Source organism: Stegodyphus dumicola, chromosome 5 (genome assembly GCF_044657685.1).
Source record: "Stegodyphus dumicola isolate Sdum_Otavi_A_Nest chromosome 5, ASM4465768v1".
NCBI classification, from domain to species: Eukaryota; Metazoa; Arthropoda; class Arachnida; order Araneae; family Eresidae; genus Stegodyphus; species Stegodyphus dumicola.
In genome coordinates, this window is record NC_140772.1 from 61656316 (window position 1) to 61676931 (window position 20616).

Below are 20616 nucleotides of genomic sequence, written 5' to 3' on the forward strand. Positions count from 1 at the left end.
AAAAATTGGTCTCTCACAATTCATCTGCAATTGGTACTCTTTATTTCTATATTGAGCCACCCAGATGGGAAACTGGTTACTGACACTAATTGCTACACAGAAGGGCCTGGGTTCGAATCCTGGGAAAGAATGGTTGCAAATTCACTGTTCCTTCACAGGGAGTAAAGGTTCCTCCATAATAAAATGACCACCACTTCCAGCCTTCGTAGTGGCCCGCCATTAAAAATATGTCTGTATTTATCTTGATAATTAGCAAAATACAATTTGCATAAATTTTGCAAAAAATGCTGTTTAAAAACAATCTGAAATTGATCAAATAAATACAAGCTGTCCACTCAACCATGTAGTTGTGATCACTTTATTTTATGAGCATGTTAAAGAGCACTTTATTTTATAAAAACAGAATATTAAATTCTAATTAAATGTTTTACTTTTTACAAACGCAAGAAATACAAATAATTGTATGCGAACTATAAATAAATAAAATAATTAATAAACTTTAAATTTAAAATGTAAAATATCACAGATTCACATTAAATTATGAGTAAATTTAACTATGCTGCACAAATTATGCCAAATGTTGGCACATATTATTTTCTTCCTTCATAGTTGGTTCTTTAAGTTTTTATCAAATGATTTCAATGATTTCTCAAGAATGTTTTTAACATTAGGTCTATGATTCAATTTTTTTTCAAATTTCTTATTTAAGAAGCTTGTAATTAAATTTGAAAATGTTATACAATCAGTCAAGATTTCCTTACAAAAATACTGTTAATTAAACTGAAAGCATGTTTAACTTCAGTATTATTAATAATGATAATCTCTGCATTAAAGTCCCTGAAATAATTTATTTTCATTTCATGCTTTAATCTGATATTATGTTATTTGTATCCCCTTATGTCTTTCCTCCAGCAAGTTAGTTTTTTCCCATCTCATGTCGCTAGATGATAAATATTAAAATGCACTTTTAATTCTACACCCTTTTTGTTTTTTATAATTACTTTACTGCAATGATACTGCAATAATGCATTTTGTAAAGGAATCATAAGGAACTTTAATTTTCTTACACTGACTTGTGAAAAATATTCTTCCTTTCAATTATTATTTCTTTATATACTATTGATTTTTAACAGAGAATTAATTAACTTGTTTCAAGCAAGCAGAAAGAACAAGGGGCTTTCAAAACAGACACAAAGTTAACAGAAGAATCGTGCAAGCCCTCGTGATCCCTTTACAGCTTACTACTGATTAAAAGTTCCTATTTTCAAAGAATGATAAAAGAAGGGTAATGGTCATTTCCTTTTTGCTAAAAAATGCACCTACATATGACAGATGGATATTTCAAATGTTCCAAGTTCCATTCAGAATTTTTTTCAATAGCCTGCAACACATCTGATAATTAGCCAAGCTCATCATGTCTTTCCTGGATAATAAATCAGATGTACAGCACATATCATCTGATCATAATAGAAACTGGATCTTATGCCTGGTGATATATAAAGGATAAAGTCTATGCAAATAAATTGGACAGCCTTGAAAGTTTGCATTTTAATTGCAGTGTGCTCTATCACTTCTAACATGTTTCACGAAATTAAAGAAAAATTACTTATTTGTCATTGGGGATATTACTAAAAGAATGGATGTAGACCCAGTGCGGATCAAATTCCAGTATGGACAAAATTCAAAACCTCTTTATCTTGGAATAAAGAGTTGGTAGTAACTAAATAAATAGTTTGCAAAAGTCATAAATTATTGTGGGGGAAAAAATGAGATTTTTGAAATTTGATTTAAGCAACCATAAAAAAAATTAAATGCAATAAAAGAAGAATTTACATCTTTTGGTGCATCTCCTTCAGGTGGTTCATGTATTGACAAATAATGATTAACTAATTGATTTTCAGGGACAAATTCCTGATGAATAAATGCTTTGTTATCAAAAATTGCAATTATCATTACACTAGTATTCAATTTTGACATCTACCCTTTTTTGTATGAAAAAAGACAGTACTTTCCACTATGTACGTTTTTTGGTTGTTTCTGGGTCCTATTGTAGAGACTAGGTCTCCTCTCTGCTACGATATGATAAATTGCTGTGCTGTCTTTCAGTAGGCAGCAAATCTTCACAATAAACCTTTTTGTCTTCTTTCTGCTGTTCTGCTAAAACCTGAGGCACAAATCAAGCACAAACTTTTCTCGTTTTCATATTTTCTATTAAAATTAAATGGCAGCATTCTTTGCTTATCCCAAGCATATCTGAAATTTCCGAGTTACACGTCTATTAGCTTTTACCAATGAACGAATTTTCTCCACTCTTTGAAGTTGAAGGATGCCCTATCTTTGGTTCATCTCCATTGCTTTCGCACCCACATTTAAAGTGGTTGTAACACTCATACACCTGTGTTTTTGTTTCTGTACCAGATTTACCTAATTTGTAACAAAATTTAACATTGTTCCAAAGATTTAACATTGTTGTAACAAAGTAACTTTTTTGTACGATGTCTTCTCAGTAAATGAAAATTACTTTTGTGTTTTCATATGCAAACAACAAAATAACTAGTCCTGCTTTAACAAGAACTGAGATGTCACTTTTTCTCAATATACATTTACTATTTTACTTTATTTATTTCATAGTTTGATTCTTTTATTTTGTGTAGTTACTTTAGGAGTGCACCTTGTATTTCGTTGAAATCTAGAGGTTAAAAGTGTGCAGTCCATGCTTAGTCTGCCCTGCAAATATATCAGTACTACTACCCTATTTATTATTACTATCACCAAGTACTACTGTACTCAGTTAAATCATGGAGAGCCTAAGCATGGATTACACACTTTTGACCACTAGACTTGTACAAACTGGAGGTAAAACTCTTTCCTTTTCTAAGACATTAAGTTATTATAGCTTAACCACATTAAAGATCATTTTTGCTAAAATAATTTCCTTAAGAGTTCCACTTATTCATGCATCAGTGCACATGTTAGGATTAGCTTGTTCCAGTTCTTCAAATGTGGATGTATGTATTTGTTCATAGATTCTTGCATAGTTGCATAGTTTACAATTTGTCATAGTTAATTATTTGAATTACTAATTACTGATCCAATTTTTAATTTCAGTAAGAACTTTGGTTACTGATTTTTGAATACTTGGTTTAGGATGAATAACTTGTTTGTTATAGATTAAAGTTTCATTATATTTAGTATTTTTATTTAATGAATAATTTTGCTTAATTTGTTTTGCATTACATGATAATTTAATGGTTTTGATACCGAGTTTGAAATTTTGGATCATGATGAATTACGTTTTGTATGGCAAGATGCCTTTCACATTCCACCCTTGTAGAGCTTGGATTGATGAAAAGACATATTGTTTTCTACTTAATTGAAGTTTTAAAATTAGTAAAATTTTTGTCTTTATTAGTTTAGAAACAGGTTGATTCATTTACTTCTCTCAACACATGAAACCCTAAAGAAAATGCACTGGGAGATGTAAATTGTTCTCTTGATATACGTATCCCTAAAGAAAATATACTGGGAGGTGTAGCTTGTTCTTTTATTGCATTTAATTTTTAATTTTTGTACATGTTTATTGAATTTCAAGACGGATTTTCTTATTTTTTTCCAATGATTTATTAATTCTGAAAATAATTTATTTAGTTACTTCCAGCTCTTTATTCCAAGTTAAATAAGTTTTGAATTTACATTTACCAAATACTATTATTCCAAATTGTTATTGCAGCTTGCATTGTATAACTATCTTTTGATTTAGAACTTATTTTGTTTATTGTATTATTTACTATATGTCTAAGCATCCAATGTAGCTAGATTAGTAGCAAAGAAAGAAATAAAACAGTATTAATTATTACCTGCAAAAAACGGTTCAAGAGAAAATTCTTCCCTTTTGCTATGTCTTCAGTCAAGGACACTGTAATGTAAAAATAGTTCTTCAAAATAACATAATTCGTTATAAAAATGGAAGGAAGCATAATTAGATTACATAAAGTAAAAATGCATATGTAAGGATAAATGAAAGGCACTTTTCAGAGTGTCTCTGAAAAGTGACTAGATCATTTTAAATTTCAAAAATAATATCAAAACTTTCACGTGTATTAAACAAACTAAAAATAATGTGTTTAAAATATGAATTAACCTAATCGTCTTTTTATATTATATTTCTCCCCTCCAAAAAATATCGAGTTTTGAATTAACATGCTTTTTAAGCAGAATAACAGTCACAGTCTTTGGATATTACATACACTGAAAACAAAATTATCTGCAGTAAATACCATATTTACTGCAGATAATTTTGTTTTGCATTAAAATAATGAGAAACAAAATAACAAACAAATAAAATATATCTTCTTGTAAATTCACTAAAGCTTTCTCTCATAATTTTTGTTATTTCAGTGTTTTGTTACCATAATTGTTTTAAGAAAACAGATGTATTTGATGAAAGCTAACTTAACATTTTTGATGAGGATGGCCAATTTATTACATGAAGAAGTTCCAACGAAAATTTTTGAAAACATAGCTAATTTTTAGTTCTAAAAGTAGCACACTGTAGAAGAGGAATGCGCTTTATTCTATAAAACCATATCATGCCAGCCTCATCATTAATAAACCAACCAGTGTATTAACAGTGTAAACATGAACACTGATATTTTTAAACGACTTCTGAAGTCATGAGTAAAATTTTACACATGAAATACTGTTCTACCAATGCAATGATTTTAAGCTTAATACTATGTGCTCCTCATTGATTTTCAAAGTGAGGCATGACGACATTTAAAGAGTGGGACTTAACTGCCTGCATACACAGCACCACCTATGTCACCCAAGCATCAATCACACAAACAGTGCAGCTATGTGTACTTCTGAAGCAAAAATAAACTATTAACTTCTTAAGTTCCCTCCCAACACTTCATCATGAATTCGGGATACAATACTGATTACATTAAATATGGTTTTGGTGGTATACAAAAAAAAAAAAAAAAAAAAAAAAAAAAAAAAAAATGTATCAAGCAGTCATTGTGTTCTTTGTTATGATGTTATAAGACCCTTCTCGACTGGAGTAACATATATATTAAAAAAATAGCATGTTAAAAGACATGCCAAAGGAGTTTTTTGTGCAAACTGTGAGAGTTTGAAATGCATGAAATTAGATAATAATGGATACTTTGCTCAGTTATTTAAAAAAGTGCTTTAAGCTTTGTATGAATTATTGTTATTCATCAATAAAGGAGAAAAGTCATATTATTGGTAAAACACTTGTCAAGTTGAAAGCAGCTGATATTATTCTTGGACTAGAAAGTAAACGAAGCTTTTACAAATACCACTTTCTGACAACACTGTGATACATCACATTGATGATATGGCCTAAAAAAAAAACAGTTATTTCAGGTTCTAAAAAAAATTTTTTTTTTTTTTTTTTTACAATACAGTTGGAACAGAGTATAGATGTTGCAAAATGTTGTCGACTATTGGTTTTGATTTGATACATGCAAAATGAAACAATTAAGAATAACATGCTGTTTTCTATAGAGTTGATGACTACTTCAAGAGCAATTTATATGACAGCAATCTCTGAATTGTTCACAAATATGAATTGTCAAGGCAAAAGCTGATAAGTATATGCACAGATGACGCTGCATTAATGCTTAGCTCTCACTCATGATATGTACAGTCAGGGAATAAAATCCCAATGTTACTGCTAGGCACTGTGTTATACATTGTCAAGCGTTGGCAGTTAGGACACTTTCAAACGAACTTAACGATGCCTTAAAATAATGCATCAGAATCGTCAATCATGTTAAAAAGAGTGCATTAAATAGCCAGCATTTTATGACTCTTTGCGAAGATTTGAGCATAAAGCACTGCCAATTCACATGGAAGCACGATGGGTCATAAAAGGAAATACATTAGCATGATTACTTGAACTTTGAAATTAAGTGATTCGGTTTTTGAAAATTCAAAATTAGACTAAATTTCAAGTAAAATTCCAAAAGCCAAGTGTTCAAGCTATATCAGCTTATCAATCAGATATTTTTGATTTATTAAACTCATTGAACTTGAAATTAAAAGATGGAGATTCGAGCATAATTTATCATAAGAACGCTAGACAGCGTATACTGATAACACGCAACTCTGGGAATGAAATATTTTAGCCTGCAATGATTCCTGCTTTTCCAAATTATTTAGAATTCTAGAAGAAGTGTGCTTACGAAAATTTTTAAGGGTACTGATATTAAGAATAAAATATCAAACATTTGCAACATTTCTCTGATGAATTCAAATGTTACATTTTTTAACTCATGTGGTAATGATATTTATAGACTGTGATGGATCTCTTTTCACACTGACGTAGATGTGTTGCTAGAAACACTGCAACAGCAAGCTTTGAAAGTTAAAAATAATTTTACAGGCTAAGTATGAATTTGAAAAATATATAAACCATTATTTTGGGTAAAATATTTCAAAGTTTATCTCATCATAGTAGAGCAAGCACTGCAGCTCTACTTAATATTTCAAGCCTTATTTGTGTGAAAGGGCATTTCAGCAGTCATAGCAATAAAAATGAACTATAGAAGAAAATTTAATATTGTTAGAGATTTACATTGCAAACTTTCTTCTATTCAGCCAAGAACTGGATATCTTGTGAAAATATGCAAGTTCATTTGTCTTACTGATTTATTTTTTTCTTACTATATGTGTATGAAAACAGCATATTTGTATAATAAAACTTTTATAAATTATGCTTTTTGTTCTTACTGCCCTTAAAGGTAGGTAATATTATTATTACTGGGAAAGAGGAGAATTATAATTTTCATTTTTTGGCAGTAGGGAGAATGACAAATATATATATATATATATATATATATATATCTTGGGAACTCTGTGCAGACTGTGTTTTAGATGTCCTGAAAATTTCTGGAGATCTAGATTTAAATTCTATCAAAAGCATCTGCCAAAAAATTAAATATAAAGTTTATAAAACAATACTAAAAATTAGTAATTAAAAATTCATACATAAAGAAAAGTTAGACCAAAAATAATACAAAAATCTAGTTAAATACATACCAAAGAAATTAATATGTATTATTTAAAAATAATAATAAAACAAAGAATTTCGCAAACTTTTTAAATAAGTTCAGTGATTCTTTATTATAGCAAGAATCCAATTATTTTTGTGAACATGATTTTGTACATATAATTTATATTCTATTATTTCATGAAATGAAAATAAATGTCTAAGTAGAAAATGAATAAAATATTTTTTTGTGTTATAATTACTTAATTTAGTTACCTTTACGAAAGACATTAACATATGATTACTGCTGTGAGAAGCTGTCTATAAATAAAAGAACTTACAGCTTCCTCCTTTCTGACTTCCGTTGCACATAGTGACATTTATCCCAGAATCAAATAGTAACTCCTTTCCACCAGATTCTGCATTTTCTGTACACAAAGTATTTTTCTTAACATTAGAAACTTGCGTTTTAGATGATAAAGATATGCTTGATAGCGGTTCATTCAAATGCATGCTTTGTTTTATATCACTTGAAAATGATTGTTCAACAACTGTGTTGTTCAGGTTAAGATTAGAATTTTGATGCTTGCTTTTCAATTCAGTAATAGAGGTAAATGATTTAATACTTTTTGAAGACAGTGTAGAGTTTCTGCTGCTTAAAGCAGTTTTTATTCTTGAAAGTTTCATTGGTAAATCTTTTCCGACTATGTTTTTTGTGGGACTTTTGGGTGTATTTTCATCAAATTTCATCACTTTTATTGGCTGTGAAGGTGGTACAATGTTTAAATCGACTTGCAAATTACTTCCAAATTTAGTTCTAGAAATAGGAGACTCTTGCTTCAAACCAGCAGCTGTTAGAATTTGATTAGATGAAAATGAAAGCCCTTGATGGTTTTGCATTTTGGCATTCACAGACACTTTTTCAATAACTAAACTGTAGTTTTCTATATCAGAAGAAACTGTTCTTTTTAATCCTCCGTTTAGCTGTGCACTACGAGCCTGTTCAGCAGTGCTAGTATTATGAATTCTTCTCTGTCGAGACACCTTTTTAAAGTTGCTCTGAAATAGGTTTAAAAGTATATATAATGAAGGAGATATATTAAATTAAAAATGAAAACTAAAATGTCAAATTTCAACATCAATATATATTATATCACTAAATATTTTAAATATCAATTTTCAATATTCATACATTTATAATCAGGACTTTTTAAAATCATATGCCATTTGCTACTTGATTATTTGGATCCTGCAAAATGTTCAGAATTTCAAAACTCTGAAAAAAGTTCCTCCGTTTTTTTATTTTCATTTGTTTATTTTGTTTATTAATGTTATTTTAACAAAATGCCATCCATGTTTAAATCCAGCCTTTCTTTTAGTCTCAAATCTCAATACCTTCAACAAATTTCTAATATATTAGAAATGAATTATTTAACAGACTTAGACTGATAGTTTGTCAAAATATAAAATTTTTATCAAACAATTCTAAATAAGTTGCTGAAGGAAGAAATAATTAAAATCACTGTAGTCTTGAGATTTGGCATTATCGAATTTCTTTAAATGTTGATGAAACTGAAAGCCAAAATATTCCGCATCATATTGAGATATAAGCCTATATCGTAAGTTGGTCCGAAACATTGAAGACATATGCACCAGAAGTTTCATTCTCTTTTAGTTGACATTAAATGTTGCAAGAACAATTGCATTTCAAAAATTGGCGTAATTTCTACAGAATCATCATGAATTAAAATCAGTTTGAATAATTGTTTAGGAAAATCATTTGGTCTGCCTAAGAAATTATGAAGTTCCCATGAAATTAAAATTCTTTCAATGCATAGTTTTAAAGAAAGCCTAGTGCATATATGTCTGAGAATTTGATGGAATTCTGTTTATAAAAATACATACTTATGGTGCCTTCAGTGTTTCACATCTGTTTGTTGACACTGAGCTAGTATGCAGATAAAGAAATGATTATAAATAAACTGTGCATTAAAAAAAGGGGAGAAACTTTATATTAGAAAAATAGCACACTTTATTAGTCCAAAGGGGCAATTTGTCCAGAAGGATGATAAATTTTGTTTTGCCATTTTGCATTGAAATGCCAGTTAATTTTTCAAATTGTTGCCACCAAAATTAGAGCCCTGTACTATATTTAAAGAAATTAAATAATGAAGAATCAGCATAAATGTATGTATGTTTCTCCCAATGTGATAAAACAATGGTACCTAAAGCCATCAAAGTTTGAAATTTATTTTATTATCTATTTCATATTTCGTAAAACTTTAATGAATTTTTGATTAACAAACTCAACAATTTAAAAGCGAGCAATGGCAACACTGTACGAAAAAAATTATCTTCAGTGCCCGAGACTGTGTATCAGAAATTCTAAAGATAACACTCATTTTAAAATTATTTTGCAATATTGCTGTTGAACTGAATTTTATGATATTTTTAAGTTCGATGAACATGATATTTAATAAATAAAGGCAACAACAAAATGTTAAAAAAAAGTCCCTTTGGGTGTAATGTAAAATCTGAAAGTTTTCAGATATTTATTTTTTTTCTATTATTTTAAAATTGAGTTAGTATTATTAAATTTTTTAATGTTCAGTGTAAAATGCATACAGCAGTAACACTGTCTATTTCATATTATAGCTATTTTCGCACACATTTCATTTTAAACACTGGTTGTTGAAACTTAAAACATTAATTTCTATGTTGTGAATTGCATCTCTGCGCTCAGTGACAACATGACTACGTCATTACTTTTCACTTCTTGTTTCAAGGGAAAAAGTCTATGAGCTAGCCCTTCTCTTCTAAGTCCTGGTGAGGCATAGTTTTTCAGTTCATTCAAAACTACTTTTAATGCTCTTCAACCAAAACCCATTTACAACACTGTTTCAGATTTGTTCTACAAGATATTGTTGAAGCTGCTTAAGAATTTTGGTATGCTTTTAAATTATTTATTTTCAAACTACAATCAAGTGAGTTATACAAAAGAAACATTATATTGTACAACAAACATTATATTACTAAAGGTACAGGAATGATTGTATTTAAGTACATTGTATAAAGGTAGCCCTCCTAGAGCACGGTTTTGCTATAACACGATTCATAAATTGCAAGAACTCTCCTGCTACATGGTTTCGCTATAACATAAGAAAATTGCCCAAGCAATCCGAAGAAATTTAAAGAAATCTGCACGAAGTTTTTCCATATTGTGCAAAGCACTCATATAGTCATCTTGTTCCAAAAGTTCTGCTAGTTGTCTTCCAAGATCCGGTAGCCATCAGAACAAATGTCCTCAGATGATCCTTATTATCAAATGTCCCCAGATAACAATGAAGAAACCTCACTATCACAGAAGGTGAACAACATGAGGTCATAATAATTGCTCTAAAACGCACAACCTGCACGTTCGGGTTCGAAAATTTGAGTCCTCGTCTCCATGGTCTGAAAACAAAAGTGTCTCACGATGCTGGTCGGCAGTCTGCATCGAGCTACGATGTGTTAAAGAATAACTTTTTCGTCTTTTAGACATTAAATTTCAGTCCCCAAGCATCTTTGATAAAGATAAAAAATTACAACGTTTAAGAGAAAACTCATTTTTTAAGAAGTACAGATACAAATCTTAGGCCGTCTTTAAAAAAAGAAAAGGCATCTCACATTCGAAAAAGTTTTAATTGGAATGAAGAAAAAGTCCGAACTATTAAGAAAAATGAAAAAGAAATAAGAAGTGCAGTTGTAGCAGGATCTTTGATATCCTCAAAATGTGCAGTTCGCCCTCGGGGGTGCCAGTAATTGAGAAGATGGAAAAGGCACCCAGCATTTGGATTCATGATAGCTGTCAAAAAAAGAATTTCATTGGATGGTAATATCATTAAACAAAAAGCACTCAAAATTTTCAGGCACTTCAAAGCACATGGAGAACACTCTGTCAACCCAGATTTTCTGATAAGTAAACGCTTGTTCGAAAATTTCAAAAAGCTTTTTGCAATTCATAGCATAAGAATTCAAGGAGAATCTCCATCGGCTGATTATGAAGCTGCTAGGACATTTCCTCAAAAATTTCAAAATATTATAGAAGAACAAGGATACACAGCAAATCAAGTTTTCGATGTCGACAAAGCTGAGCTTTGGTGAGAAAAAAATGCCCAGTAAAACCTTTATATTGGAGGAAAAAAAAAAAAAAAAAAAAAAAAAAAAACATCCTGATTTAAGTTGTCCACAAATTATCTAACACTACTTTTATGCAGTATGATTTTGGACTTTATGACAAAACCCTTGTTAGTTTATAGATCTCTAAATACTCATGCACTTAATGGCGTAAATAAAAACACCTTACCAGTATATTGGAAAGCAAATCCAAGAGCTTGGGTACCTGGGAATATATTTAAAGATTGGTTTTTAAATTGTTTTGTGTCAGACGCTGAACGTTTTTTTAAGCAGAAAAATTTGAGCGTCAAGGCGCTTATTACTATTAGATAATGCTCCATATCACCCGCAAGATCTCAATCATCTCAATGTCAAAATACTGTTCCTACCACCTAACACTACTTCTTTAGTCCAACCATTGGATCAAGGCATTATTTATACCTTTAAAACATATTACATAAGAAGAGCATTACAGTCGATTTTAGCCATAATCAATTCAAAATCGATTAATGTAATGGAAGCTTGGAAGACATTTTCAATCAAAAACTGAATTGAACATCGTATCTTTGTCGCTGAAAGAACTGAAAGCATCAACATTAAATGCATGTTAGAAAAAGATGAAATTCAGTTGAAATAAAAAACATGCGTGAATAGTCAGAAAATGAAATTGGTGGCATATTAGAACTTGCTAAATCAATCGGAGGCAAAGGTTTTGTGAACATGGCTATTGAGGACGTTCAAGATTTATTAGCGGAAGAAGAAACTGACAAAGATTTGATAGAAATGGCATTTTCTAGGAACCTATCTACCGTGTTATACGAGGGTTACTTGTATTTTAATTTTGAAGCAACTATTATACCTTCTTTTTTAGTGTTTGCTTTTATGATGAACTTATCATTTAAAGAACCTAGATGATTATGCATCGCTTTTATTTTGTTTATTGTCTTATTGCTAAAATACACATATTTCTAATTTTTAAAACACAAGACAAATAGTACATTTTGCGTCTTGTTGATTAATACACTCATGTCCATAAATTAAGGATAATGCAAAATCAGGCGAAGGAAGAGTTAGAAGCAAAACAAATTTGACTTATTTGTAAAGCTTATTTATTAAACAAAAGTTAAAGAGCAAAAAAAGATGCTATATGTTTGATATTATTTAAAAAATTAGCGTCCCTGGAGCAAATTACAAAAAACACCTATTTACAAAAAACCTATATTACATGGTTGGTATGATTGTTAATACATAGTATGTCTCCCAGACGATTTAATACAGTCCGTACAATGCCTAGGCATGCTGAGTATCAAATCATCAACCTGATCTTGGGGGATATTACACCACTCAAAAAGCAATGCTCTCCGAAGTTCCGGTAGACATGTAGGAGGAGGTTGATGGGTTGCAACTCATCGGCCAAGCATATCTCCTACATGCTCTACTAGATTCAAGTCCGGTGAGAATATTGGCCAGTCCATACGGGTGATATCCTCCAATTGAAGGCATTTGCTTACGATGTTTGCACGGTGAGGACGGGTGTTGTCATCCATAAACACAAATTGTGCACCCATGGCGCCCCGAAACAAACGTACATGCTGTTCCAGAATAACGTCCCGATAGATTTGGCTTGTCATTGTTCCAATTTGAACATGCAGGTCAGTTCTGGAACCCAGAATAATTCCACCCCAAACGAGCACTCCTGCACCACCGTAACGGTGTCATTCAATGATGTTTTCTTGGTGGTAACGGGTACCTGGAGCTCTCCATATGAAAGTCTGGCGAGAATCAGACTGCAAGCTAAACCTGGACTCGTCGGAAAACATCACACAAGCCCACTGTTGAGGTGTCCACAATTCATGCTCTCTACTCCAGGCTAACCGCAGGCGACAGTGAGTTGCAGTAAGTGGAACGCATCTGACAGGTCTACGAGCATATAGACCAATCTGCCCTAAGCGTCTGTACACGGCCTGCCTTGAAATTGTCGTACCAGTGGCTGAAGACAGCTTATGAGACAGGTCTGAGGCTGTGCTCCGCCTGTTTCTTTTGGCAGTAACTACCAAACACCGGTCCTCATTTGGCGTTGTAACTCTGGGCCGACCTGTGCTGTAACGTCTACTCACATTACCATCATCTTGGAATCGTTGCCAAAGCCTGGACATGACACTCTGGGCAATTCGAAGTTCGTTTGATACTTCCAGTCAGGTATGCCCACATTCCAGATGTTGGATGGCCAGTTGTGGATGGCCGATAATTCTACCATGTAAAAAATCATCCAAATGCATCCTTTGTGTCACAACTACTCGGTTATTGCACTGAAATGCTTATAAAGCGCCTGCAAATAATTTTACTTCTTTGCCTGTATTCCTTATATATCACTCTCTTACACTCTCGTCATTGTGGCATACCATCGGTGTCATCTAGTTACTTCCTGAAATTTGCATATGATTCTTGAAGATGTGTGTAGTGATTTTACAGGTGATATATATATTTTAGAGTTCGATTTCCGCGTGACTCCGAATTATCCTTAATTTATGGACATGAGTGTATTTGTGATTATTCATAGTCTTCTTTCGAATTTTTGTTATATATCTAATAGCTTGATCTTTTTTGTTTATCTGTTTCCTACTTTATTTATGGGTCTAACAAAGTAAAATACGATATAATAAACAGAGACCAAAAAAGGGGATAAATTAAAGAAACAAATTATTATATATAGCCAAGCATACATTAGAAAATACTGAAAAATAATTTTAAAATGAACCAAACAAATGCAAACAAAGCATATTCTGCATAGAGATTAACAGGAAGATGAAGTTAAACAGTGATTCTGGACTAAGAGCATTCGTTAGATTGCTTTTGTTGGCATTTCTACTGTAACTGAACTTTACCTCAGTAGGCTGGTTCGACTTTATAAAGTCCTGAGTTGTGGATCAAGGAAAAAAAGGGGGAGAAACTGATAGCTGGTGAAAGGGGGCAGCTTGCCTGTGCCTTTCACCAGCTAATCAGGATAGCTGTCCTTCTACAGGAAAACTGCCCCAAAGGCCAAAAAATTTTTTTTTTCATAACACATTGTAGAGTACAGTACATGGACAAACCATGTTGTTAATTGAAAAAGTGTCACTAAATGCAATATTAGTAAAAAAATGCAAAGAAACTTGCAGAGAATATTTAATTAAGAGCTCAAGCTAATTAATTAATAATTAAGAGCTCAAGCTTACTGAAATACAGAAACCTTGATAAGAAAGACTGCATGCCAAATGCTATCATTCAACTGCAAGAGATTTTTAATTTTGGAATAAAAGACATTTGGCATTTTTTCCAAACGCAAAAAAGGACAGTCTCTTCCATGAAAGGGCAGTTGGCAACCCTAATCACAGTAGACCTGATGACTTGACTTTTATTGGGAATACAATTAAGGTGACTTATTATTCAAAGTTAAAAACTATCCACAGACACATTATCTTAAATGTTACTACTGTGACTATGGAGACAATATAAAAATTACACTGAAACAAGTATAGTGAGAATATGATTGTTTTCTTGCTTGTGTAGCTAAAATATGTAAAATTTGGATAGATATACTTTCATTTCATGTATTGCTTGTTCTTCTGAGTTTATTAATCTAAAAAATAAAATTGTATGAAGTTGGATCAAGCATTTTGAGTAACTTAATGTTAATAATCAATTTGAAATTAATAATAAATTTGAAAAATGATTTAGCAGTTTATAATATTTTATTATTGTTAATTATGAGATAATCAGTTCATTTGCTTCGTATGGCAGTTCAATATGATGTTTTACATCATCAGTATTATTACTTTAGGTACGCACACGAAATATGAGCACAGACACAAAAAATTATCATCATGATTGGAATTCATTGTCTTGCAAAATAGGAGAAAAATATTACTACCAAGGAAAAAAAAAAAAAAAAAAAAAAAAAACTAATTGAACAACTTGAATAGTGACATCAAATAGGTAAAAAATATAGCACAATTAAAAATATATCCATAACAGTGAACAACAACAACAACAACAACAAAAAAAAAAAAAAAAAAAAAAAAAAAACCCACTATCTAAGCGTAAAAGTCTGAAATTATATAAGTTGAAATGCTGCAAAAGATGTGCCATAATTTTGCATGCATGAATATGTTTACATGGTTTGCAAGAAGCAAATGCTGTAAGAAAATTATATCTGATGAAAAAAAATCTGGAAAAAGTTAAAACAGAAAAGCTTAGAATCATCAGTTCAGAAAAGAAATCCTGAAAAATTAGCATTCACAAGAACGCTTAATAACATATTTTTTTCATAATCACAGGTATAGCACATAATTTTTAAAACATTTATAAATTATTTATGAAATCCACCTTTGTAACCCAGTTTCATGCACTTTGTAAATGATGACTTAGATTTTAAGTTAACGCATGAAGGAAAATTTAAATTATAAAAATATATTCAAAGACATTCAAATACAAAATATTAAAGTATTATAACTAGACAACTGAAAAAATTTAGAAAAAATATTTTGAATTGTTTGAATAACATTTCACATGCAGCATTACTTTTTAAAATAATCTGCAACTATACTTTTTACATCACTGCATAATATCAAAGTTAATATTTTCCCATTTCTACCAAAATATGCAAAATCATTAAAAAAAAAAAATACCTCTAAATTGGTAAATGGGTGAAATATATTAACCATCAAATCACAGGTCAATTAATTATTTCTTCACATGGCAGAGTAATAAAATGAGCTACAGAAATTTCTATTAAAACCAAATTGAAAACTTTTGCACAGGTTAAACAAAAGCATTTATTTAATTAAATTGATTCTTGCACGGAATTAAATAATTTTAAAAAATGTACATTTATATTACTCAAGAAACATAGGAAAAACAACCCCTCCTTTTTTTCTGCATAATTGAAATATAATCATCAAATAGAAGAAAAAAAATACAATTCATTCTTATTTCCATTTACTAAATTATCATGACCCTCTTTCCTAAAATATTACTCTGTAAAACTAACAAAATGAGTGCTGCAAAATTACTACACATAAAGATATCAAGAGACATCATTTTATTAGATAATTTTATATTTTCTTTACCTGTTTAGCAGACTGATAAGAGGAATTTTTACTGTTCTTTTTCCTAGAAACAGATTTTAACAGTTAATACAAAAGTTTAAAAAAATGCACATTTAAGAAAAGTAAACAAAAGGGAAAACCATACCTTTCAATAGCTATTTAAAATCATGCCTTACATTAAAACAATTTATAAGAAAACAAAAGCAGAATAGATTTAAATAAAAAGGATTGAATTTCTACCTGTTTGAATAATTCTTTTTTGGAGTTTCAAATAAAGTAATAGATTTTCCTTTTCCAAACCAGCTTACTTCACTGCTACCAGTTTCCGTATCAGTTTGAAAAACTTTACGATTTCTTTTAAACTTTTTTCTCCTTGGAGGTGTACAAAAGTAATCTTTTTCACTTCCAGGTATACTTGAACTAGAAAAAACAAAAGATAGAATTTTATTTCTGAAATGTGCATTAAAATATATCCGATGCACTCTGATGTTGATCAGAATGCAATGCAGGATTTTAGCTTGTCAAAATTCAGATGCATAGAAATATGCTAACATGATTTATTCAAAAGTGTACAAAAATAAACTAGAATAATGCAACTGAAATTCTTTCATAATCATGATATCATGCTGTTTTTATTTTTGTTGAATCAATTAAATTAAGATTTCATTTATTTTACTTACAGGTAAATGGTGTCATACAGCATATTCTCATACTGTTTTATTTACATGGAAATTCTGCAAAGCCCAATCAAAATATACCTAGATGCTGTCAGTAAATCTTGATATCAACAAGTAGTCCAATGAATAAATAAAACTAATGCACAACAGCAAAATTTACAGCTATTCTTTCACTCCTGCTGGCTGCTGAAATTTACCAAGAAGAAATAATAAAGGAGTTTTTTTTTTGTTTTTTTTTTGTTTTGTGTGTGTGTGTGTGTGTGTTTGTTTTTGTTATAACTCTCAAAACATACACAAGAGAAGACATGTTTCATTGTTTTGAAAGCATTTTATAGTAGCATAACTTTTCCCTGTCCAACATTACTAACATGAACACTGCAAGAAATAACTGATTAGGTAATTCATGTGGTTTTTAAGTATTGTTTCTACAGAGGCCACCTAGTACCTGCAAAACTCGGCCAAAGGTTAAGCCTGCAGTCAGATGGCAATAATTTATCTATATCCTCACAGAAATTTTTTTTCGGAGTCTCATATTGTTAAATTACACTAAAGTTAAAAAATAAGACATTAAACACAATGAAGAAAACAATACAACAAATTAAAGAATCAACTAGGAAGAAATATAGTTGCAGTGCTGACATTGTACTAAAAAAATACCTTAAAATTGCAATTGATGTTCTACCTGTTGAAATGGGAGCTTTAGTACTCAAAATTTATAAATATTTCCATATTTATATGGTTTGAGTCACTAAACTAAAAGAGTTCTGTGAATTTATACATGTAGAGTATAAAAAGGTTTTTCAACATACCAACACCAAGATTTTATTTTACAAGAACACCTTACAGGAATGACAGTGATTGTGGTGAATTTGTGGTTTCTTGCAAAGGCAATTCAAATTACTTTACAAAATTACCTTGATTAAGGAAAGTACAAAAGCAACTGCAAATTGATATCGCCAATGAAATGGGGAAATAAAAACAAACCTTCAGGAAAAACTTGACAGCAAATTTATGCTTCAAGAAGCAAAAAATGTTTTAGAATACTAGAAAATAATGAAATTATTAATATCAATACAATCTTACAAAAGTTTACATTTTATAATAGATGAGGCACTACACTGATCTATGAGAAAACAGTTTTGGTGGAACTGAATCTTTTATTTTGATAAATAACAGTGAATTGACATGGTCTCAAACTGAAGCTTCAGATGAAAGAATTATTGAAAATGTTGCAGATTCTACAATGAGTATAGATATATTTTTTGAAGAATTAAATGATTTCAAAAGCTTTTTTGTTAGCTAAATTTGGGAAAGTAGAAGTTGTAAAAAAAAATGGATACATGTTTTCAGTCATTTCATAGAAAAATGCACTTCATTGCTCAGTCCCATTCAAAGGTAAAATGGCTGAACCACAATGGTAAAAGCTTTAGTAAGCTGCAAAATAGTGAACAAAACTGTAATGAATTTTTCGATGCCATTAAAAATAAACAATTTTTAAAGTTCACCCTTGTGAAAAATAGTAATGACACTAATGATAAATACTAATGAATAAGGTATGTTGAGTAACTATGACTTCTTTAGTAGTAGTACCTTTTCAATCATAATAGTAGCTTTCTCAAGTTCCATTTTCTGTTGTGTTTTCTCACAATTATCCCAGTTTCCACAAAAAATGATATGGTATGCTTAGTCAGAGTTCCCAGAAAATGAATGAAGATTAAAATGCTATAAACTGTATGCCTTTTCAGTTACTACTAAGGTAAGATAATGTAATCAAGAATAAGGAATAAAAGGACCGAAGTCTGTGATTTTGCTGAATGCCTTTTAAAAGAGGAACTTTTATGATAACTGTATATATGAAATAAAACAAAATTTGTAAAATGAGGTAAAACTAATTCATAATGTCAAAGCACTCAAGAGTTACTTGCCTAGGATGAGATATGCCTTTGTGGAAAGCATAAATTTAAAAAGAAATTTTATGATAACAGTAAATATAAGGTGAAATAGCAAACAAAAATGCATTTGGAAATAAATGTAAAATACAGTTATGCTAATTGATTATTACACATTACAGAAACCTACAGCATTAATTTAAAGCAATTCAAAAACATCAACACTAGTGAAAAAATAACATCATATATTTCCACACCTTTTTCAAGTCCCCAGTAAATAAATTCTTGTATATTTGGGCACAAAGCTCACCTCATATGCTTTTTTAAGTCCCCAGTAAATGACTGCTCACAGAAGGGGAGAAAAAGGGGGCATCCGTCCCTGGGCGCAGTATCCACGAGGCACCAAATTTATATTGCGAAATTTTAGAATGAAATGTTTTTTATTATTGGCAAGCAGTAGGGGGCATGAAATCTTCATTTGTCCCCAGGCGCTGAAAACCCTAGCTATGACCTCTGACTGCTTTCATATTTGGGCACAAAGTTAACAAATTTCACACACCCTGCAGCATTTCACTTATGCATCGCTGAAGTTTTAATTCATTGACAAGCCAAATATACATAGATGTTTTTTGGCCACGCAACAAAGGTTCCATGCTGGAAAATACACCTATAATATGCTGGGGACAGACGCTACTAGTTTCTCAGATCTGGAATCAGTTGAGGATGTTTTTGGTTTTAAGATGTTTTGGCTATAGTGGATGTTCTTTAATGAAATTACTTTATGTGTTTCTTTCTAAAGTTTATTTTAGAAATATTTGACATTAAGAAATATGAAACTTCTAAAATAAAAGAAAATGTGGTAGCAAGGCATGGTCGTCATCTCTGAAAATAAATTTTTGAGAGATAGTACATAGATGTCATTTAAGATAAAAAACATTATTCATCTTTGGTTAGGTAAAACTTATATAGATATATGAGGTAGGATTCAAATGTTCCTGGAATGAGTCTATAACATAAGAAATGTTATGAATTAAATTGCAGAAACACATCCTCCTTCAAAATAAGACCCTTGTGCAATAACGCCAACACCTGTAAAGTTCATCAAAGCATGTCTGGAATCCATTTTTGGCCATGTCCTTTAATTCAGCCTGCCATGCAAATTTAACTTCATCTGAAGATTGAAATCGACGACCCTGCAAGCATCTTGCCAGCTCAGGAAATAGGAAGAAATTGCAGGGTGCGAGATCAGGTGAGTAAGGAGGATGAGGAAAAACAGTTGTTTTCGTTTTCGAAAGTCAAGTCACTGACAAGTACGAAACGGTGAGCAGGAGCGTTGTCCTGCAACAACATCCATGACTGCTCAGCCCACATTTTTGGTCTCCTCTTCCAGATCGACTCACGCAAACAATTCAGAATTTTGACATAGAGTTCTTTGTTCACAGTATGTCTTTCAAGGATAAATTCCAGATGCACAATGCCCTGGATATCGAAGAATACTTATAGCATGACCTTTCCTTTAGAGCGATCTTGGCGGAATTTCTGCTTCCATGGAGATAGTAGTAATTTCCACACTGCTGATGCTCTCTTGGTTTACAGGTCATACAAAAAACTCCATTTGACTCCAGTAACAATTCTGCCAAGTAGGGAAGGATCTTGGTCTTCAGCCGAGATTAAGTCTCCCACCATTTCCCTTCGAATTTGCTTTTGGGCTATGTTTAACATGCGGGCAACGATGTGTTGACACACCCTATGCATGTTAAGATCCTTAGTCACTGACATGTGGGCTCTGA

The 20616-nt window shown here is 31.1% G+C and overlaps 1 protein-coding gene across 7 annotated transcripts in view; it reads right to left on the bottom strand.

The window, feature by feature from the left end:
- Window positions 1-20616, bottom strand: part of LOC118185255 (uncharacterized) — a 472173-nt gene that overhangs the window by 153127 nt on the left and 298430 nt on the right. For 6 of the 7 annotated variants that reach the window (XM_085816706.1, XM_085816708.1, XM_085816705.1 and 3 more), the window contains 4 exons: window positions 16501-16680; window positions 16282-16324; window positions 7360-8077; window positions 3858-3916 (listed from right to left, as the gene is read on the bottom strand). In XM_085816706.1, coding sequence (XP_085672832.1) covers window positions 3858-3916; window positions 7360-8077; window positions 16282-16324; window positions 16501-16680 — 1000 coding nt within the window. Of the gene's footprint in view, window positions 1-3857; window positions 3917-7294; window positions 8078-16281; window positions 16325-16500; window positions 16681-20616 lie in introns of all 7 variants that reach the window. The other variant, XR_015041131.1, reaches the window with a different exon arrangement.